This window comes from Passer domesticus, chromosome 4, assembly GCF_036417665.1.
Source record: "Passer domesticus isolate bPasDom1 chromosome 4, bPasDom1.hap1, whole genome shotgun sequence".
NCBI classification, from domain to species: Eukaryota; Metazoa; Chordata; class Aves; order Passeriformes; family Passeridae; genus Passer; species Passer domesticus.
The window spans coordinates 52,521,124-52,544,206 of record NC_087477.1 but is presented as its reverse complement, the minus strand read 5'-3'; the positions used below and the strand labels follow the sequence as shown (position 1 = coordinate 52,544,206).

At 39.0% G+C, this 23,083-nt stretch overlaps 2 protein-coding genes across 3 annotated transcripts in view; one reads left to right on the top strand and one right to left on the bottom strand.

Annotated features, from left to right (window-relative positions):
- The window catches only part of SNX25 (sorting nexin 25), a 95,395-nt gene extending 91,897 nt beyond the window's left edge, over positions 1–3,498 (bottom strand). Inside the window, exon 1 of the mRNA XM_064417899.1 lies at positions 3,210–3,498. The gene's annotated coding sequence lies outside the window, so the exon portion shown is untranslated. The remainder of the gene's footprint in view (positions 1–3,209) is intronic.
- An 88-nt stretch (positions 3,499–3,586) lies between these two features.
- CFAP97 (cilia and flagella associated protein 97) overlaps positions 3,587–23,083 on the top strand; it is a 30,599-nt gene continuing 11,102 nt past the window's right edge. The window contains exons 1-3 of one of the 2 annotated variants that reach the window (XM_064417900.1): positions 3,587–3,717; positions 13,689–14,561; positions 14,650–14,721. In XM_064417900.1, coding sequence (XP_064273970.1) covers positions 13,709–14,561; positions 14,650–14,721 — 925 coding nt within the window. In that variant the 5' untranslated portion in view covers positions 3,587–3,717; positions 13,689–13,708. Of the gene's footprint in view, positions 3,718–3,781; positions 3,950–13,688; positions 14,562–14,649; positions 14,722–23,083 lie in introns of those variants that run through there. The other variant, XM_064417901.1, reaches the window with a different exon arrangement.

The following is a 23,083-nucleotide window of genomic DNA, read 5'->3' as shown; positions in this document are numbered from 1 at the left end:
TAAAATATATAATTCTATTACAGTTTGTTCTATTTAGTGGATATTAAATTGCACAAAATCCTTTTAAATGCTAGTTCAGACAATTCACAGAGTACCCAAAATCGATTATTTGAGGAACATGTCTAATGTGATTAAAGATAAAAATCATCATATTTTAACAGTGAAAACACTATTGCAATGGCAGTCCTTTCCCATGTGAATTACTATGTGGTAAAACATCCTGATGATTCACTGAAGGGCTTTGGGACCAGGGTTTGTTTCAATACGTAAGACCATTAAAATCAGCAGAAATTCTTGCAGAGTCTGAAAGCTTTTGGATAAGGCCCAACATGCCAGAAAGTTTCTTATAAAGTTATTATATTCTTATCAGGTAGAAAATAGAAAACAAATATCCATTTCCCAGCGCACGCTTTACTCATCAAAGATTTCGGGATATCCAGGACTTTGGACTGAGTTCAAGATCTACTCTGGGATCTTTATTAAGATCCACATGAGAAACCAGACAGAGACCTACTGCAAATACATTCAGGAAACTGCCTGGGCCACTGTCAAAGCTACTTAAAGGAACTGAATTTTTAAATTAACCTGAAGCAAAGCATATAATGTTGATAGTCCTGTGTAAACAGAGAGTATTTTCTTACAGTATTAATTCTCAGAAGTGGAGAGGAAGATAAAAAAAACAAACCTACCTGTAATAACAATTTAGTCCTGCAGTGCTTATGCATAAAGCCACTCTTTGTCTGAATGAGTAATCCCATCTATTTTAACTAGGATTTACACATCATACCCTGAATTAGACATGTCTAAATCAACTCAACTGTATATCCATAGAGCTAGAAGAAGATTTGATTCTTTTTATTTTAGCTCTTAATAAGTTTCTATGAATTTTCAATCTGAGGTACAATTCCTAATATTTTAGATTATATCCTGGCTCTACTGAAGTTAATAGCAATTTTCAAGTTTACTTCACTGTTATTTGAACTTCCCCTTTTGTACCTTAAAAATTACTTTTCTGTACAAGACAAAAGGACTTCAGTGAGGCAAATTTTCTGAACTGGGGATTACTATAGGCTCTTTAACTACTCAGTCATAGAACTAGTTTATGAGAAAAGAAGTTCAAATTCTACCTTATCCAAGCATTACAGCAAATATCTTTCCTACAGAGATAAGACAATTACTTTTTTTAAAAGATAAATGATGTCTGATTTGGGGGAGGATTCAGCATCTTCACTATTTTCCTCTGAGCTGGATGTATAATTTATCTTTGTAACATACCCTAGGAAAAAACCTCACTGATTTGAACAGTTTTGCAGTTGCCTTTAGTGACAATTGTTCAACTTGCACCTTCGCAGTACTGCAAACTTTAAACTTCAATGAATTTGCACTTTCAAGAGTTTAGGCAAGATTGAAATTAATACTTTTCCTGTAGGCTTTTTCACATTTGATTTCTGTTTTCTCAGCCTTTCTAGCACTTCCATTGCTATAAAAGGACTAAAACAACTTATGACTTCTCAATTAAAACAAAAAAATGTTACATTATAGGCAAAAAAGAGGTCTGTATAATGCTTGCGTAGTTTATATTTTTAACATACTTACAACTTTGAATTAATTACTTGCTTTTTTATAACTGCTGTGGTGCTGCATTGCAGTTAAATCATACTAGGAATTTATAGATATTTCTAAGGTTCAGAGCACAAAACCTAGAACTGCTTGTGAACTTGTAAACCTGGTGATAAACCAGGAAAACCTGCATAACTAACACTGTTAGAAGCAATCACAGGAATCCTAGAGCAAGAGAAATGGAAATTGGATGTTATACTTCTCAGTATCTTAAATGTACAAAATATGTTGTAATGTACAAAATAAGCTGCACTACTATTACCTGATTTTAATTTTTGCTACACCTTTTAAGACAGTGGTGTTGTATTTTGCATATTTGCAGTCAGGAATTTGACGGACAGGAAAAAATTACAAAAGCACCTATTTAGTGTCCAATGTCAGGAACCTAAGACCTCAAATGGAGAGGTCAGCAAAGGCTCAGCATTTTGTAGCACATTTTTCCAAGTATGCTTCTCGGGGGCAGATCACCAGCAGGTAATCACCACTTACCTACTCAGTGCCAGAAGTAATGAAACTGCCTGAAGTTTCAGTTCATACTGAAATTCAAGGTAGCTTGGGGAAGGGTCCAGATCCAACCTCAAATATTTTGGATGAAGCTTCCCTAGAAGTCCTCCAGATAAGTTGCCCCTTTCCATTTTCTCAGGATGCATCGCCCAGTGCTGCAACCCTGGCACAATAATGTAGGGACCCATCACACTGACCTCTGCTCCTGTGGCCTTCATATGGGGCACCATCACCTTAAGGTGGCTCACAATCCCCTCAGCCTCAGGCACTGTTCACTCAGCTTGGGTCCAACTCCAGTCCTTATTGGGCTGCCAGCACATCAACCAGGAATGCCATTATCCCAACCCAAGGCACCAGCATCAGCTTGATATGGGGCACTGTTACCCCAACATGAAAAACTGTCACCTCAGCATGGCGCCTCATTGTCTTAACCTGGGGCACAATAACCTCAGCCTGTGATTCTGTCACCCTGGAACCTCATGATCAAAATCTAGGGCAAATCACTTCAACCAGGGGCATTATTTCTTTAGCTTGGGGCCCCACTGCATCTCAGTGGGATTAAATTAGGAGCACTATCACCTTGGGGGCTCATTGCTTCCACCCAGCATACCATTGTCTCAGCCCAGAACCCCACTGCCACAGCTTGAGGCACAATCACCTGAGCACACAGATCCATCATCTCAGACTGGAGCAACATTGCTGCAACCTGGGGACTATCACCCCAACTTGGGGCACAGTCACCTCATCTTGGGGCCTCATGGCCTTGGTAAGAATCCCAGCTCTCTGCCCCATTCCCACAGAACAAATAAGGGCAGGAGGGGCCTGATGTCTGTATCAGAAACAGCTGGCCAGCAGGGCTAGGAAAGTGATTCTTCCCCTGTGCTTGGCACTGGTAAGGCCACTACCTGAGAACTACGTCCAGTTCTGGGCCTCTCAATTCAGGTAGGACATGAAGCACTGGAACAAGTTCAGAGAAGGGAAATGAAGCTGGTGACAGGTCTTAAGAGGAAGAGCTGAGGGAGCTGGGGTTGTTTATCCTGGAAAAGAGGAGGTTCTGGGGAGACCTTATGGCTCTCTACAATTACCTGAAAGGAGGCTGTAACCAGGTGGGGATCGGCCACTTCTCCCAGGCAACCAGCGACAGGATTAAAGGACACAGTCTTAAACTGCGCCAGGGGACGCCTGGGTAGGACATTAGGCTGAATTTCTTCACATAAAGGGTGATCAGATATTGGAACAGCCCGCTCAGGGAGGCGGTGGACCCACGGTCCCTGGAGGTGTTTCAGGAAAAACTGGATGTGGCACTTAGTGCCGCGGTCTGGTTGACACGTAGGTGTCCGGTCAGAGGTTGGACGTTCAGAGGTCTCTTGCAGTCTCCTAATTTCCGTGATTCTGCGGCGATCCCGCGCCTGAGGGGCCCCTCCCACGGGCGGTCCCGGCTCCCTTCCCGCCCCGCTGAGGCGCCGCCTCTCCCGCCCGGCGGCGCGCGGGGCGGCGGGCGCTGCGCAGGAGCGGGGCGGCGGCGGGGGAGCGGCCTGGCGCTGCGCAGCGCCCGCCTCCCCGGCGCTCTCCTCGCTCTCTCTTCCCGTGCCTGTGAGTATCTGCCCGGCTGCTTGCGCGGTTACCACAACAAAGCCGGGAGAAAGGGGCCAAGGGACACACGGCAGCGGCCGCTGCCGCTGCTGCTTCTTCCGGGGGCGCCGGCCGGCTGGTGGGGCCTGCGGTGCCTCCTCGCCACGGAAGGTGCCTGGAGGGCGGTTGGGGGCGGTTGGCGACGACGGGCATGTTCCTTCCCCGTCGGCGGTAATTTTTTTCCCCAAACAAGGTGGGAGACATGTTTTGTTCGCCTGTACATATGCATTATTTTTAACCATTACATAATTTTAAAAACAATTTTGTTTTAATTAGCTGTCTTCCTACTCGCGCCCCTGCCTGAGCGGCGCGCACGTAGGTGTCCCCCGAGCGCGTCGTGCGCGCTGCCTGTGCGGGGCTGGCGCTGGCGTGGAGCTGCCGGCGTTTGGCCGTGCCGCCCTGAGACCCGTGCTCCGCCCCACACCAGCGCCGTGCCTGCCCGCTTTGCTCCTCGGGGAGGTTGGAGCTGAGGTGGGAGACTCCGTTCGGAGACACCGGCCCTCGCTGTCGCCGTAGTGGTTGGCTTTGGGAGAGAGTTGCGGTGCCCTTAAAGTTACCGGACTTTGAGAGACGCGTTGCAGTGATGCCCAGATAGAGTTCAGGGGGGTGTTTTGGTTGGGCTTAATTGGTGGGAATGAAGTCGCTTGGAATGGTTATTCCAAACAGCTTTCCTCCAGGGTGTTAATCATCGCAGGAGTCACATTTTCCTCAGAACTCACGTGTAACTCCCCCTGCCCAGCACAGGGCTGTGTTCTGCGGTAATGGCTCCCAAAGAGGGGCTGTGGTTTGGGAAAAGAACTAGCCACCAAATCTCTTAGCCCCTCTGGATTAAGTTGGAAATCACAAATAAGGTACTTCTGAAACCTGGGCTCGTGTAGCAGAGCGGAGTACTGAATTAATTTGAAAGAGATTCAGTGAGATGCTTAAACAAAATACAATATATGTTGTCTTTGTGAAACATTGGGGTTTTTTTCTGGAGTTTTCACAGCATTTTAAAATGTAGTTCAGCGTGGCGTATGGCACAACTTGATTTAAAGTCATATAATCTTTATGCCTGGCAGAAGTTTTTCCTTTCCAAGCAGTTTTTTGAAAACTGGTTTAATTACAGTATGCAAATACTTGCACTTTTATATTCTTACTGTATAATAGAAATAAAAATCTAGTGTTTGCATGTGGACATGTACATATTTTTAAATTGCGTGGTTCAAATTTCTATGCAGCCTTCATAAAAACACCAGGACAACAATGTGGGATGGAATGAATGTAATAGAAATAGCAGTGCTAAATTTCTTTTGTGTCCCTTGTTTTGTCTGTAGTGAGGTGCTCAATATATTGAATGGAATGCATTGTACACATTTTTGCTTCTTTGAGAAAACAGTTAATCCTCTTTTTTGGATAGAAAATGATTGCTGGAATTGTCCCTTGAGAGAGAACAAAGTTCCACAAAGTTAAATTCTTCAGTGGAGTTATTTGAAGACTAAAATGAAGTTGTTGCTAAAAAATAGGCTTAAGAATGGGTTTGTGAAATGATTGGCATTTAAAAATATAGATGTCAGAGCTTTGGACTCTGCTTCTGGAATGCTTCAAGCTCTTCCAACACTTGTTCCTGCTTTCTTTGTTTGGGTTTTTTTCTGTAGTGTATATGTTGTTCTTTTGGTTTTCTAAACCTAGATAATACTTTAATGGTTTGGGATAGAAACCAGAGAAAAGGACAAGTAATTTGGGGACATTCTATTCCTTTTCTTGGAGCTTAAGGCTGTTTTGACCTACTGGGATTTTTGTTCTGGTTTTGTGCTTGCCTGTTTTTAGAAGGGCATTCAGAAGGCCCTGTGTTTCTTCATAAGACTTGGATGGGCTCAGAGGGCCATCAGGACTGCTGAGCCCAGTGAGACTTTGAATGCAATTGCTAATTAGAAGGCTCAACCCAGGAACACCTAAAAGTGCAAATTCTGTAGGATGGGTGGCATGTGGTCATCTGTAGCATAGGTAACAGGATCATCTACAAGCTTTTTAAGCCCTTTCAGATAACATAATATTACACCTGAAGCTTAGATGTAAGAATCCGAAAGCGAGCTGGATCCTAGGTGAGCCTAGGTACTCCCAAAATTCATGGGAGATAGTCAGACTGTTACCTTACTGCTTCCACCAGAGCTGTTTCTTAAAGCTGTTTTGTGCTTTGCTTCCTGATGTTATGTTTGACCAAGACATCTGTGTTACTTGGCTGAGTTATTTTCCATCCAACAGTTTCAACTGATGTTTAAGTCACAGTTCAGTAATGAGTATTTGTGATTCTTGAAGTGTTTCATTGTAATAATAAGCACTGGAATTCCGGGAAACCCATATTATGTTGAATTTAATACAGCCCTCTGTTTCAACATCTTACCTGCTTTTCCATGCTTGATGTTTTCTCATCTGAAGAAAGGAACAAGTCACAAAAATATAATGCAAGAGATTATCTCAAGAGGCTTTTACCTCATTTGCCTCTTACACACATTCTGAGGAAACAGAAATATATTTAGACTCTTCCTAAGTGATATTTTTGAAGCTTTCTATACTGATTTAGTGACTGAATTTCTGTGCTTTCTCCTGCTCATCTGTACCAGGCAGTGCTTGTTCCTCTTATCTATAAATATATTCACTGAAAATTAAAAATTCCGTCTTATTTTCAGTGGTTGTGGAGAATGTAATTGTGACATCTATAAAACTGTATGTGTGTGTATTTTAAACTGTGATAACAAGTACTTCTTATGATGGAGAGCCTTATGAAGGAAATACTTCCAGAAACTCAGGTCTCTGATGTGTGTTGAAGCACATCTATGCAAACAGTAAAGGAAATGCTAATGACACACCTAATTGTCTAGTTAGGTCACTAAGGACACTAAATTTATAATGTTAGAAGCATGGAAAACACTTGTAGTTCAATGGGCATTTCTGTTGTGGGAGACACTGCACGTGTTGTGCCACTTGGTAGAGATGGCCTGATATTCAGAAATATGCTGTGATTTATCTGCTGTGATTTATCTCCTCACTAGTTTGTGGTGTACTTGATTCCTTTATGGTCCTGCCATCTGTTTCATGACTGACAAATGTAACTCCAGCCTTTACATGGCAGATACACTGAAGCTTTGCTTTAATAAGAGCAGTTGTTTTCCTTTTTCTTGCACACGGTTTTGCACTGCTGTGCCTGACTCTCCCCCTTCAGTTGTGGATAGCCTGGTTGAATACATGTTGCCCCCAAAATTAAATAATGATATCAGACAGTAATACTCTTCATAGATATGTACCAGTATAGAAGGAATGGGAAAACAAAGCTGGACCTTTACTTTGCTCTTTGCCATTGATACCTGGCAGTAGAGTCTGTCCTTTTCTCGGCTTTTTGTACCTGTTCTGTGTTATCAAAAGACTGTGGCTATGGGTCACTTTTGGGAAAGATCGATACCAGTGACCAGTTTTCCCCTAGTAGCTTGCTGCCTTCTAGTCTTTGAGGTAGATGGAGTTGGGACTCTTCCAGAAATTGTATGGCAGCAGCCCCATGAGACTTCAGTGTGGGTGGTGTCACTTGTACAAGTGGAAGACCTTCCAGAAGCTACTGCTACTTTTATTAACCAGTATATGATTTGTTGTCCTTATTTTTGATTGTAATTGTTAGCTACTTCTTTTCTTCATGGCTTTAGAGGGTTTGTGAGTAATTTTGTTGGGATTCTCAGCAGTGAGTGAGTGGCCATGGTTTGTTTAGACAAACCTGATGACCATCATCACTCCTATCATTTAACTTCAGTGTTTTCTGACCCAGCCTTTCTGCTCAAGGGGTCACAAGGTGACTTTTGCTGAAGAGCCTGAAGAACAAATATTTAATGTGTTTCTATGAGTGAAGTCCTGGAGCTACAGATACGCACCTCTCAGCGTAATGTATTGCAGCTTCTCACAGTAGGGGAATAGCTTATTTTTGGCTCAAGAGGAAATATTTTTTCTTTTCTTCCCCCCCCCACCCCCCATTTCTGCCTGTTGTCTCTCCTCCCTGCCTTGTACATTAACTTGAAGGCCTTTGCCCAGCAGCTCTCTGGGGCTCTTTGGTGGTCATGTGCTTTCATTTGCTCTAACCCTAATGGCAATTGACTGTGTTTCAGGATTTTCTAGTGCCCATTGGCTGAACTCAATTCTTATTTGGAATAGCTGTGAGACTCAGGACTTTATGTTGCAACTCTTCTTAGAAGACTCGAATACTTTGAAGCATCTCCAGTGAGCCTAGCTGTTTGAGACAGAACTGCTGTTCTGAGGCCTAATCTGTCATAGTTTTGGGAGTTAATAATCTGTATCTTAGAGCATACAGGGGAAAATCCTTCCATTGTGTCTAGCAGAGAGAACTAAGGATGCAGGACAGCTGTAGCAGGTATTGTGCTCTGAGCTTGGAAAATCAGAATATCTGCTGAAGAGACTGGTTGTTTCGTTTGTTGGGGATTTTGCTTAAAGGAAGTAGTTTCCTAAGAGCTATGTTTCTTCCTTTGCATGCTTTGTTGTTCTTAGTAACAAATATGAAAGCTTTCATTTAAGAAGAGGTAAATAAGGCTGAGTATATGTGGTTTGTTGCACAGGTGTGTTTTCTTATGTTTCCCCTCTTTTGAACTACAAACTCCCAAAAGTAGAACTTTTCTCATCCTAACATTTTGATTGCTCTCTTCAAGACGTTTTCAAATTTGTCTTTTTTTGTTTGTCTACTGGAGTTTTCTTCTTAAGCTTCAGCCAAAAATGAGGAAGGGAGGGAGAGGGAGCCAGGTGTGGTTCCTTTAGCCTTTTTAATTTCTCCCAAGCTCACCATACAAGAGGCAATTTGGCAGTCCTGGGGCAGGAACCCCAGAGGGGAAATAATAAAAATGTAGAATCAGAAGATTTTGGAGTGCCGTAGAGAACACGTACCATTGGTAGTATAAGTCTTTTATTTAAAACACTTTCAACCCTAAAACAGAAGGTGCCATGTTGAAGCTAAATACAATAATATACTGCTTCTGATACTTTACATGTTTTTTTTAATACATCCTAATGATGTATGTTCTTTTTTGTTGCTGTAAACATACTGGTGACTCATCTTGAGTGTACTATGCTTTATGGGAATGTACAGGATGCACACAGTAACATCAGACATTTCTGATTCAGCCCCTAGGATGTCTAGGGTCTCATTTTCCCTTTCTATTAATTACCAGAATCTTATTATGTTACGAAAGCATTTAGGCCCTTCAGAGGATGCATAGCATGCAAGCTCAGAGTGTGGTGTCCCTACATGCTAGGAATCTGTATGTCATCAGACAGAGAAAAACCGGCTTTCCTTGGACCATGTTTGTTTGCGCGCTAGAAATTTTTATGTTACAAGATCAGGAAAAAAACCCCAGTTGTCCTCTCTATATAAATCATTCTCTTCCTTCATTATGAGAGTAGAATGCTAAGAAAGTTGATCACTACTTGTACCTGAATGTTGATTTTTCTTTTTCTTTTCTTCTATGATTTATTTCAGAACTCTTGGATGCACAACTTTCAGATGGCATGCATTTTAAAAAGTAAAAGATTTAGTGGATAACTTTAAGGTTTACAAGTTTAAATCCTCAAATCTTTCACTGGGTATTTAATGTACTTCGTGTTAGTTTCTGACATTCAAAAATGTTTTCAAAAGGCAGGATATGTTGAACCACAAACCCACATCTAAGTCTGTATCCTCATTACACGACTTTTATGTACCATCCCACATTTCTAGGAGATACTTCAAATCACAGTCATGCCTAATGACCTGCTTTTAGGCATTGCTTACAGAAATATTTCAGACGGTGCTGTAGTTGGCAGATTTGCAGCTGGCAGGAGAAAAACACACAATATGCTTAGTGTGATTAGGGTCTTGATCTGTTTTTTGACATGGAGGAGGCTGTCAAAATGCTGCTTGTTCTTTGGGTAGTGCAGCAGCGGGCTGTGGTTAACTTGTGCAGGAGCTGGTCTTTGTTCTTGCTGGGGAGAATGTGGATGTGGTCTCACATCTAGGTAGTCAGACTCTCAGTGTGTCAAATCTCTGGTGAGAAAGTGTGGGTCTCTAAAACCCTGACAGCCAGACTGCACGTTCACCTTGGCTGCTCGGCCACTGCTTTCTGATCTTAAATGGGTCAAGCTTGAAGGGATTAAAAAGTGGTATAAACTAGTTCTTCCTAAACTAGGAAGAGCTGCAGTGAGGAAGAGACAAAAGGGTGCACTTGGCTGTGGTGAGTGATTGTTACTGTTGCAAGAAAAATGGGGTGAGAGGTAGAGAATTACATGGGGAGAAGAAATATTACAGTAAAAAAAAATCTAGCAAACAATTAATGGCCAGCCTACTCTTTGGAGTTGATCATGCTTGTATTGGAGGGTTCCATAAGCCACAAAAAGCATGTGTTTTTTTTGTAAGTAAATACAAAAACTGAAGTTAGCAGTTCATGGTAAGTATTTGTAATGACAGCTTTTTAGGGATTTCAGAGTATCACTTGTTGACTCTGTGTTTTAAAAACAGGCAGCATAGCAGAACTCTGCATTTCTCACAGAAGTAAAATTACACTCTGTGTTGTATATAAATGGGTGTGAAATTGTAAACAGAACCAATTTATTGATTTAGGCATGCTTTATCAGCAAAATTGCCTCCTCTGTATTATGTCATCTTGGTAAATTCCAGTTCTGTTGCAGACGTTCTCAGTGCAGGAGTGGAATAGGATCCAAGAATACCATCTCTTTGTTTATTTCCTCTTGTTTGGTTTTATTGTAAATTAACAATTAAATTAATTTAAAAATGAATTAATCTTAAGTTTGTGAATGATTGACAGTGAGAGACATGGCATGTTGGTTTCCCATTAAAATGAAGGCTAAAGTTGTTAGGGACTTGTACTAGAAGAGTGAAATATGCATTTGTCAGTGGAATGACTGCTGCTCCTTGGGCAGGGCCAGACTGCTAAACGATCTCTCCTGTGCTGGTGGTCGCTGTCTGCAAAGCAGTTATGTCTCAGTCTTCCTAGGAAACAGCCCACTGGCAGGTGAGCTGTTCCTGAATCATGTGGAGTGGGAAGATGTGTGCTCCCTGGCTGACATTAATGGAAAGGCATGTACAAGCTTGTTGCTATCTCTTATCACTTTTTGCTAGCTCTACACTGCCCTTTTGTCTTGAGTTAAATCCCACCTTCGTGTCAGAGACGGCGTTCAGAAGAGTCATCTGAGAAGCCGTGGTGTGTACACATTATAGCCAATGAGATACTGTTAGTTTAGTCTCCTTTGCAGGCATAGCATTACGTGAACTAAAAATACATGGATGTGATTGCACCTCAACAAAACATTATATTTTAAGTTATACTGAAGTTTTCAGCTATATTAAGCTATCCTAGTTTGTCTGCACCCACCTGCAAACCCTTTTTGCCTTGGCCCCTTATGCTCTTATGTATACAACAGCGCTAACATTATTTCAAATCTGTGTTTGAGACAAGTGAAATACACCACATCTTTGCTTTTACCAATCAGTCATAATATTTCTAGTTAAGAGCTGGAGAGGTGCTAGTTCCTTAAGTAATAAAAGCCTTTCATCATGGAGAAGAAAGGGTTTTATTTTTAAACTCTACTTCCTATATTAATTTTTTTTGTAGAATTGGCTTTGTTCAAGTTGTACTTGCTTCATGAATAAATAATTAAGGGTCTATACTTAACAGGTTTTGTTCCTTTCTGGTTTAGATTACATGAGGTATAAAATTAAATTTAAATAATGTGTTACTCCTCTGATTGTTTTTTATTTTTCTATTGTGCATGTTTTTATATATTAAAATGTCTTATCCTTTTAGGAAGCTGCTCGGGAAAAACTTTCAGGAATTCACACGATAGTTGCACATTGCAGGTTATACAAGATGCCTGAAGCCAGGTATCACAAGAAGTGACAGGAAGGGTGAAACCAATAGCTCAGCTGTAGTGCATCTGCACCAGTGCACACAAGATGGGTAAAAGCCAGGAGGAGGCAGAAGCCATAGTGCTGTGGGATAACCATGACGTAGTTGCCGTCACGGAAATGTGGTGGGGTGATTGTCATGGCTGGACTGGTGCCATGACAATCATACAGTGGTGTACAGGTCGTTATAAGCTCCTCAGAAGGGACGTGCAAGGGAGGAGAGGTGGTGGGGTGACCCTCTATGTTAGGGAGTATTTCAGCTGTGTAGAGCTCAAGGATAGTGATGATAAGGCCGAGTGCCTGTGAGTGAGAACCAGGGACATGGCCTACAAGGCAGTCAGTCCTGAGGGATGCCTGCTATATACCACCCTGGCTGGATGAAGAGGCAGAGGAAGTATTCTGTAAGCAGCAGTCTGGTGTTTTATGGTGGCTAGTGCCTGTTCTCGTGTGCAAATTTAACTTGTTGGATATCTGCAAGTTTCCAAAAGTTTGTTTTCTTGCTCTTTGAAGGGCTAGGTGCTTTAGAGAGTTAGCTTTGTGGTCCTGAAAATTGATCTCTGCCTTTGTTGCTTAATAGTGTTTTCAGCTTTAAACGTCTAACTATAATAAGTCTCTTTTCAGTTCTTTGGCTTTGTAATTCTTAAAACTATAGGAGATTCCAGACTTTGCTTTTATGTTGTGGTTTGAGGAGCATATTTTCAATTCCTCTAAACCAGTATTATTTGAGAAGTGGCAAAATATCTGAGTGACCTTTAAAAATTCTGTATTTTGAAGTAATTTTTAGCTAGAACCTTTCCTGGAAATTCCTTTTTTTCCACCTTTGTTTGCCATGGCAACAAACTATATGTGGTTTAAGGAAGACCATCCATCTTGTAAAATATTCTGGTTCTCTGGCCTTGTATGGTTGCTTCCACTGTCTTCATGTTTAGTTTTCCTGGGTCTAAAGAATTTTACATATTTATTGATTGTATTTTACTAAATTATTTCAACAGTGAAATCTGTTGTAAAGAGTAGGAGAAAAGTGCCTCTGGTTAGATGAGTCTTTGACAGTGGCTGATTTTGTTTGATTGGGGGGTGTTTGGATTTTTTTTGTTTATACCCTATATATATACAGCTAATGAGTGGAAACTTGTATCCTCCTGCCACATGCATAAAATGAAACACCATAAAATTCCGTAAGATGTAGAACATAATAGAAGCAGCTTTGTAGAACATAATGGTTGAACACTGATGAGGTCCTGATGTCTGCAGTATTATGTATTTGGACTAGCCATGATCTGGTCCCATGGACTAATGGTAACTTTTGGTTTAAATGCACTATTTTCATGCATGGATCACACTTTTTTAAGTCTAGGTTCATCTGAAAGAATTAAGTTTCTTTACTGTACTGTGGAGTGTGAGTTACAGAAGACTGCCATGAAAAGCAGGCTCCTTGTCCAAACTAAAACATGAGCACTGACACGCCCACATCTGTCACAATTTAACCTTGGAGCCATGGATCTTTCAACATAAATTGAAATTTCTCCTAATTTTAAGTACTGAAAGTCTGCCGTGTGTATAGCGTGTCAGCCAAGATGGTGACCATTGTATACAAACAAGGTTTACAATATAAAATTCCAACTAATGATAGCTCATAAGTGGCTGTAGCTTCAAATAGCTCTACCTTAAAGGGAAAAAATAAGACATGTTAATTGCTTGTTTGTAATAGTTAAGATTTTTTACCCACTAAGGGTGTTTGACAAATTTGCTTAGAAGTAATAGTTTAGAAATTGTGATGGGTTGGCTTAAAGTAATCTGTACAATCTAATATATGAGCTGTGTGCAGTAAGGTGGTGCTGAATTTTTTTACTGAGTTCACTCTGGAATTGTCTCTAGCAACTTTATGTAATTAATTGCAGAATTATAAATTACTAGAGCTAAAAGAGTGAAGCAAAACTATTATACTGAAAGTGTATTTGGATCTGTTTTTACACAAATATCTGGAAATGTTTTCTGATTCTTGCAGGTGGCACTTCATATTTCGTTATGGACCGTTTTGAAGACATATCAGATGGTGAAGTGGATCATGCCTTCTTTGACAGTGACTTTGAGGAAGAGAAAAAGAAAGCTGAAGAAAATGGTGAATGTGTAGAGAAAGGAAGTACAAAGGCAACGCTTGCAGACACTGATTTGGTTTCTAATTCAAAGGATGAAAAGTGTTGTGAGGAGGAAAGTGAAGAAAACCAGTTAGATTTGCAAAGGGATCAGTCCCTAGAAAATAGAAACAGTCCTGTTGAAGATGCTTCCTCTTTGACAGATTCTCCAGTTGCAGAGAATGCAGGTACATCTGGAGCAACACCTGCAGCAAATAGAGGAACAGAGGAGATTGTTCCTGCTGGAATTCCTAAAATAGTTAAAGAAGGTGAAGAAGATTACTATACAGATGAAGAAGATAGTAGTGATGATGGCAAAAAACAGGTTAGACCAAAGTCAGCTAAGCAACCAAACATAAAAAAGGCTAGCAAAAAATATACTATCAGCTCGTCATCGTCTTCTTCCTCCTCCTCATCCTCCTCATCATCATCCTCAAGCTCAGATACAGATGGTTCTGACACAGATTCTGATAGCTGTTTATCAGATTTATCTCACTCTTCCCCAAAAAGTAATGCTTGTAGACATGCTCTTCTGTCTCCAAAACAAAAATTCAAGTCAGCAATGAAATCAGCAGAAGGAAAACCAAAGCTTGGTGATGACTTGGAGGAGTCTGAAGACACAGTGACTGACGTAACACCTCTGTCAACTCCAGACATCAGTCCTATCCAGTCCTTTGAATTTGTAGCATCAAATGATAAGAAACTAAAAGTAAAGAGACAGGAAAATGTGAACCAAGAATTATATGGTAATTTGGAGAATTTAAGTACAACACTAAATGTGCAACACCTATGGGGCTGGGAAATTCAATCTTATATCTGTATTTCTTTCATTAGATTCCGAGTTTGATCGCAGATATAGTCGAAAAGTATTGCATGATGCCATGGACCTGAATCAGCTTCTGAAAGGTGATTTTTAAATTTTCTTTTTACAAAATACAGCATCTGCCACTTGTTGAGAACAGCTGTGTTCTAATACAGAGAGAGTGGGATTTTCATATACCATGTGTATTTTTAAAACTGGTTGCTGTTTAAGTGGTGTTGGTCTAATTCTTTGAATTCTTCTCTATGTAATAGTACTGATTCTGCAGTAGAGAAAAGAAGCATGCATTGGTTTGCATATACATAGAAGTAAGATATACAGACAGGGTGAATCGAAAAAAGGTTTAATATATTAATAAATTGGTCAGTAAAACTGCACATGGATTTTAAGGTGCACTGGACTATGGCACAATTTAATATCTAAATTAAAATATCAACCTTTCTCTTGAAAGCCTGGATTATCAACCTTCAATCAAAATTTCATTGCATTATAAATGGTATTCATGTACTTGAACTTCTAGTACCTTTTTGATAATTGAACAGAAGTATTTGAAATTCTTTTCTGAGCTAGGTGTCTGACTTCTAAAATAACATAGATTGAATAAAGGTATTTTAAAAATAAAAATAGCAGATAATCTTTATTAAAACTCGAGTGGTTGCTTCTGGCTAATAGACTTTAAAAATCTTAATAATGAAGCCTGAGAAAATTTGCAATCTCTTTCCCTGCATTCATTGCACACCTTCATTACATGGGGTAAGAATGCCGTGGATGATCTCATGTGCATATTTTAAGGTCTACATGGTGCTTTTCCATTTGTTTGCATGGCCCAGAGTTTTCAGTACTAAAATCTGTGGATTAAAGAAGGCTTAAATCAAGAAATCTGCTGATCTCAAGTGAGGAAAGCCTCTTGCAATTTAGGTCTGGTACATTCCAAGCCAGGTTGGCTGTGTTGAATTAAGCCTGGCACGACTAAAACTGCATGTATTGTGTTTCTTCACTTTGCACCTTGCCAGACTGAGCTTCTAGTGAATAAGGATTTAGAATGTATTGTACACATAGGTTAACTTGCCTATAAGTAAAAACTGGAGATTTTACTTGGAAATTCCTCTGATGTTAAGAAAAGCCATGCTACCAGTCAAGAAAGGTAGAGCTTTTTCTCATCCCTGACAGTCCTTGTGCTTCAGTCATTCTTTTGTACTAGAAACAATTCCAACCAGCTGTCAGAACATGATGTCAGAAGAATTGTTGCTCAGCAATTGAAATTATGATGTCCCATGTCCTTATTTGTTCTCTGTTAGCAAGAAGCTATTTAATAACCAGTGATTACCAATGGATTCATCTCATCCCTAAAACAAATGGGTTTTATTGCTCAGAGTAGGTTTTCTCAGAGATGAATCTCTGTTGGGGAGAGGAACTTTTTTATCAAAACTGAAAACCAGTTCTAAATAACAATAATAAAGATAGAGTAATGAGGAGTAGAATGCATATGGTCTAGCAGCTAATGTTCCTGATAAATGTGTATATTACTCCCAAGTGCCTCTCTAAATCGGCAAGCACAACATAGCTTAATTAGTTCGGCCATTTTGAAGTTTAAATGGGGCAAAATTATTAATAGTGGAAATTAAGTAGTCTGGGAAAATAGGAGCTAATCTTATTCTGAGTTATTGCTTGCAGATTTTTTTGTACGTGTTAGGGGAAAAAAAAAGTGCAAATAGTTTTCCGCCACCTGCTAGTCTCCATTAAATGTTCATCAGAACTACATAGGCATAAATGTTGCTTCAAGTGAGAACACTGCAAACCCAGACCTGAGTGCATTAAAAAAAAAAAATCATGATTTGTTTTTAGAGCATAATATTTTTCCAGTACTTTATACTAATGAAGCATTTTATTTAATTTTTTTTTAAATATGCTTGTAATATAGCTGGACCCAAGCATTTACAGCAGTTATACAAGTTTAATTTCCCAAGGGCCCCAGACACTTGCAGAATTTCTATGTGATCTGTAATATGTTGTTTCTATGGGGCACACAGTAATTAATTTTGTATGATTATTCACATTACCAGTATGTACATTTGGGAAGACTGGAATCTCTTTTATTAAAAAAAGAATTGCAAGAACAAAAAAAAAGGAAAGAAATTTGCTCAGACAAGTTTTGGACTAGCACAAGAGTCTGGTTATTAGAGGCAACAAGGTGATTTGTGTATCTTAAAGCAGAATTAATTTGAAGTGTATAGAAACTGTTGCAGTTAAATTTGAAAGTAATTGAAAAAGTTTTTCCTTTATATGTCTTTTATGTACTTGTGCTCATATTAAAAACTATTAATTTGTAAGCATTTTGAAAATTATATTAGACAAAAATTTATCATGCCTTTACAACTCCTAAAGCTATGCTTGTTCTTGATAAAAGCTGAATTTTCTATTATGCATTACTTAATAAGATAAACTCTCACAACTAATGTAGTTCTATCTGGAAATCTCAGTTTCCCTGCTCTATATTGCTCTTTGATTGGTTTTAGATGGGTAGTGCTGATAGGAGGCTTGATTATAAATTTCAGGTAGAAATACAGTTTTTCTGTTGTTTCATGATGTTATATAGATCTTTGTGTGTAATTGTTTTGTGATTCCATTGTGTTTCCACTTTGCTATAAACCTTAAAGATATTTCAGAAAATTAATAACTGAAAGCAATATTCTAAACCCGTACTAATAAAAAATGTTGGAGTTACTTCCTCTGCTGTACTCTTGAGTAATCTGAACACAAAAAGAGAATTAAGTATGGCAAGGCAAAGGAATAGATTGTAAAAGATTGTTTTTGAAGGTAATTTCATAAATCACCATGGTAGAAAACTGGGAATAAAATAAATTGGGAAATTTTCTGATGCTATTTTGCTTGATCCTGTTTCTCGATTGTTATGCAGATGAAGAGATGAGTTAAGCATATGAGTGTGAACTAAGCACTCATCTATCTCAAGCCATTATGCTACAGATTTTCACTGTCTTTAGATGGATCTCATAGTTTCTGTAGTCCAGAACAGTTCTCTGCTAAAATTGCTCTGTATCTCTTTGTCTAAGTTTGTTTGGTATCAATACAATGGGATAGCATGAGCTATATACAGTGCTAATGAATTTAGTACTTTGTGTTTTCTTCTCTGTAAAATGGGGTTGATACCTGCTTATTTTACAGAAGTGTCTGTGAGAATTAGTCTGTAAATCCATGGTATTAGCTATTATTAACTTGAGGAGGTGGTGTGGTGGGGTAAGTAGGGCAGTTTGCCACAGGCTGAAGTTCTTCCTTGAAGCTCTCACTGACCTCTGCGCTGATAAATCCTTTTGCCTCTTCTGTGCCTTAGATTTTTAAAATAGAGGCTCCTCTGTGAAAAGCTCTGTAATATAAATATCAAGATTATGAAAGTAAAAGCTCTGTGTTTCTGAATAAAATCTATTGTAGAAAATTAAATAGCAACTTCAACTGAACATGAAGCAATCACTTTAACTTTTTTTTCATGTAATTTGTCACTCAGGAAATAGAAGTAGTTTTGATAAATGAAACTTTGTTCTCTTTAGGGATATGTTATCTGTGTGTTCATTCATGCTTAGCTAGTGTACCTGTAAAAAAGCAGCTAACCAGTATCTAAATTTAAACTAGACTCTACAATATACACATACCCAAACTGTAGAGTTTTTAAGAAACTATTTAAGCATATTTAAATAGGGAAATTTTTACCTGAAAAGGACATTCTCCTTTTCTTAAAAAACCCACTGAGTCTTGAATTCTCCAAAATCCCTTTTAAAGAGCTCTGTGGCCTGCAATAATGGATGTTATAGGAAGTATTTGTTTAGAGGTACCACAAGGAAGTAGTTTCATTCTTAAACTATTATGTATTGGTGAAGAACTGTGATTTATTTAATCCTTTTGCACATGTGGTAGTGTAGCAATATAAAATAAAATATCAGTCAGGTGTAAGCATTGAAGCAATTTATACTGGGATTGCAAAAGATACACTGAAACGTGCATTATTTTGATTTTAGCCTTAATACTGTTAGGACGGCTGTGTCATCCTGTCCTAATGCATTTGACTTGCTAATTATAAGTTGTATTTTATATAAGGTTTGGCCTTTCTCATTCTGCGAGGTTATTTCAATGCTTAGAAGTTAAAAGCAATGAACAGCTTGTTTATGGCTTAAAAAAAAAGTCAGGTATCTCTCCATGGAAACCAGCTTTCATAGAAATCCTGTCGATACTAGGGAATTTTCTTTTCCTGCTTACCAGCAAATGAGAAGTAGGCTGCACACTGTGCAAGTCATTATGCAAATGCTGCTGCTTATTTATCATTCACCCCAAATTATATTTAAGGTCTGACTGACACTGAAAGTAACTAGTGGTTTAGTTAAATTACTAATTACCCACTGATAGAATATGTATATAACAGGTAAATCATATTTCATTGTTCCAAGACTTACAAACTCTTTAGAAACTTAAATCATAACCTTAAAACTGTAGTGTTATCTCATGTTGTCAGTGGCCACTGCAAAAATACTCAGGTATACCATTCAAACACTTAGGCTTTGTGGTTAAAGAGTAGTGTGGGTGCATTGATGAATAAATCATTGAAATAACTATGAAACTCAAACACCTGAGTTATATAACATGAACTGTGCTCTCAGTATTTAATAACATTTGAAATCTTACCTTTTTTTTGCTTATTGTGGTGAATTGTCTCTGACTTTGTGGGCATGTGCTGACCTCACTTGACCTCACTTAGACACCTACTGTCTTTGCCATGAACACAAAAGAGAATTAAGTATGGCAAGACAAAGGAATAGATTGTAAAAGATTGTTTTTGAAGGTAATTTCATAAATCACCATGCTGGCAGCATTGCCAGTGAGTGCTACTATGCAGTCAGTGCATATTGGACATACATTCCTGCTGTGGATTACCTAATTTTCTGTCATCGCAAGTGTGTGGAGAATAGGAATATGATGCTGTATAAATGGTGCTTTGCAGAGGCAGGTTGGACAGATTTTCAGTCAGGTGACACTGGAAGCAGTGGCAACTATTATTGCTGATTTGAAATTCAGGGGTCAGAAGTGTCACTCCTGCTTCAGGGAGACCTACAGGAGTTTTTCTCTGCTGCTTTCTAGATTGCTTCTGTGACTTATTTGAACATCATTTAAGGAGTGGTGATTACTTCTGCCTGTTCTGTTAGGAGTATGCATGCTGTAGTATTAGTGGTACTCTTTCACAAAAATGACACAGTACACATTGTGTTGTCTCATTTTTCTACTAAACTTTAGACTCTCCTGTGACATAGTTCCTATGCAGAGCAGTGTTGCATTTGTGTGGTTTAAAAAAGATCATCTATGGGTAAGGTCCAGTAAGTTATGGTTTGCATTGCTGTGGTGTTTGCAGATTAAATTCTTCCCGAGCATAAAGTAAAATAGAACTCCAATTAATTAACAGCTTGAAGAACAATAACCAGGTACGTTTACTGTGTTACCTGATCCAGTGCTTTGGTGTATTGCAGCAGTGTTGCAGCAAAAAGCTAGTTGTGAAGTTTCAAACGGGTTCTTGGGTCATATAGAGGGCTAGTAATAAAAAGATCGTTTGAGGAATTGGAGAGTTTTAGATTGGTATTTTCATTCCATCCCCTTGAAAACACACTTGCTGCTGTATGTGTTGTATTAGGTCTGAACTTCTGATGCAAAATTAATGAGTCTTCTGTAATTTAGCCATCTGTCAATAGATTATTTACTGGGTTTTGGCAGGTGTCTGATGAGGCTTCACTGAATAACTTCGCAACAGAATCTTTGTGGTGTTCTTAATTCTTTCCCTGTATTAATATATTTCTCTTGAGTTGTGATAAATTCAATATTATGACTGTTAGCAAGCTCTCAACCTCAAAAGTTGCCAGAAAGCTGTTGGCAGTAGTAAAGTCAGTTTCTGCATTAAGAATAAATAAATAATAATGAGGCTAAGAATGAAGAACATACGGAAGAAAGTGGGATGGAGTCTCTTTCTGCCTGACACAAATGGGAAAGGCTATCTTTGTGGTGAGGTGATAAAAGGTGTGGATGAAGCACTGTAGAAGTGATATATATTCAAAGGAAAAAGGCTAAGGAAAGGAAGACATGAATGAAAAAAGGAAAAGTCTGTGTGTTGAGGGAGGATGTGACTGAAGAAGCTGGAAGATGAGAGTAAAGTTAGTAACATTTTGTCCTTGTGTATGTAAGAAGTGGTATCCAGTAGAGCAATTCATGGATATGTACATAGATACATATTCACTCTAATTGCCTGAGAGCTTCTGGTAAAACAGGGGGTGCTTAATGCTGCAGAAGTTACATACCACTATCCCCAGGAGAGCTGAGTGACATAGTGCAGTGCTTGTTGAGCCCTGTGTGTAGCAATTGCTTCAGGGTTCCTTGAATCATTGTTTCTAGTAGCATTTACTGACCAGCTTTGGGGTAAAAGGGAAAGGCCTTTGTTCCGTATCATTGCTCTGGTTTTATTTTTTCATCACACCTAGCAGCAGTTTACCAGAAAAGTGAACAACTCAGAAAATAGTAGTAAGTAATTACCTTTTTAATCTCTTTACTGGCTATAGTTCATAGTTACATCAGAAGTATATACAATCTCTGCCAAAGTATAACCTGCTATCTAATAGTGAATTAAAAGTCATTGACCAGTGAAAGCATGAAACATGTATTTCTAACTGAAAAAGTCTTTATCCAGAATGCAGTTGCTTTAAATTGATTTTGACTAGTTGGCACCTTCCAGAGAGGCAAAAGAATTGTTGGAAATTTGTGCTGACAGTCATTCAGAAATTTAAATGTCTCTTGGCATAGACTTCATCATCAATAGCATTGATGCCACAAGGCTAGGTCAAGACTGGAGTTTAACAACCGTTCTTTGTCTCAACTGGATTTCCACTTCTGCATATGATATGCAATCCTCTTTAACCCATGAGGTGCTACGGATATAAGGCAAAAGGTAAAATTACCTTTCATAGCTCCATAATAATACAATTACCAGTTACATAACATGATATCTTCAGATAGTTGTTCAATTTACTTTCTTCTATCTGTGTTCTGCAGTGCTGATTTTGATTGTTCCAATAAAGGCATTTTGAAATATTTTCTACTGAGATATATCCTGCAGATTGATGTGAATTGTGTGGCTCTAGTTATTTTCTTTGCATTTCTTTGTCCCTTTGTAGGCTTATCCAGATGAGTCTCATTCCAGGTTTGTCTCCTCCAATGGTGTTGGTGGCTGTACTAGTTTTACCTTGAGAATAACTTACTAAACTGTAGAGATGTTTCTCAAGACATTTACATTGTATTAACCTGTTGGTTGGCACACTTGATCTGCACCAGTTTGTGTTGTGTCTTGGTTTTGAGGTGATTTGCATCTTCTCTTGACAAACAAAACCAGAATTTTCTACCGTGGGCAACCTCACAGTTAGAGCTGCCTAGGGACAGTTCTTGTCTGTATTGGCTAGCATGTTGATAGTGCAAGTTTACTAATTTCCAAATGAATGTTGAAATTCAGTAAGTGTTTGAGTTTCACATTTTGAATACTGTTCTTAAATTTCTCAAAGACAGTAGCAATATTTACTTGCATCAGTTCTGAAATAAAATCAGTTGAGATACTGCAAGAAAGATTTCATTTCACTCTGAAGTAAGAAAATTCTCTTCATTCTTTGAGTTTACTTCACTGTTAGGCTGCCGCAGACATCTCTTGCCAACAGATTGCTAATGCAGAAGTGTTTGCTGAGGAAATACTACTGCCTGCCTGGGTTTGTGTGTTTTTATTTCTTTCTGCTTTGGATGCTTGTTTTGCTTGTGTGGGACTTCTAGGGAGATAAGAGTGAGAGATGTCTTCAGAAGGCACTGTGATATTGGAGGAGTGTGGGGAATGGCACAAGTAAGGCTTTTTTCTCTGTGTCTCATCTCCAAAAATCTGTCTAATCTAAGGAGGTACTGCCATTCCTGTACCACAGATAATGCAGTGGTTTGATGGGGTAACACCTTGACAGCAAAACTCTTACCCAGCAGTTGCCAGAAGATCTGCTGCACAGCTTTAGAAAGCAGAGGCTCAGAAATAGGTCAACAGCAAAGCTCCAGTGGAACTGTAATAAATGTAGCTGGCTCTGGCTGAGAGTGAACTTTTCCAGTTATCTTGCAATTGTGCACATCAGGTTGCTGTGTATTTTTTAGTGTGCATTCTTTGTCTTGAAACCTTATTACCATGATTTGATTGTTGTTTACTTTCTATTTTAAATTTCCATGCCCCAGTAATTCTTCTTTTGTTATATGTGTTCACTCATTTCTCTCCATCCATTAAATTTACTTTTCATCATTCCTTTTGCATTTCCTCCACTAACATGATGGAAATTGCTTTTAGGAGTTAAGTATGAACAAAATCACTTCAGGAAGTGCATTTTGTGCGTC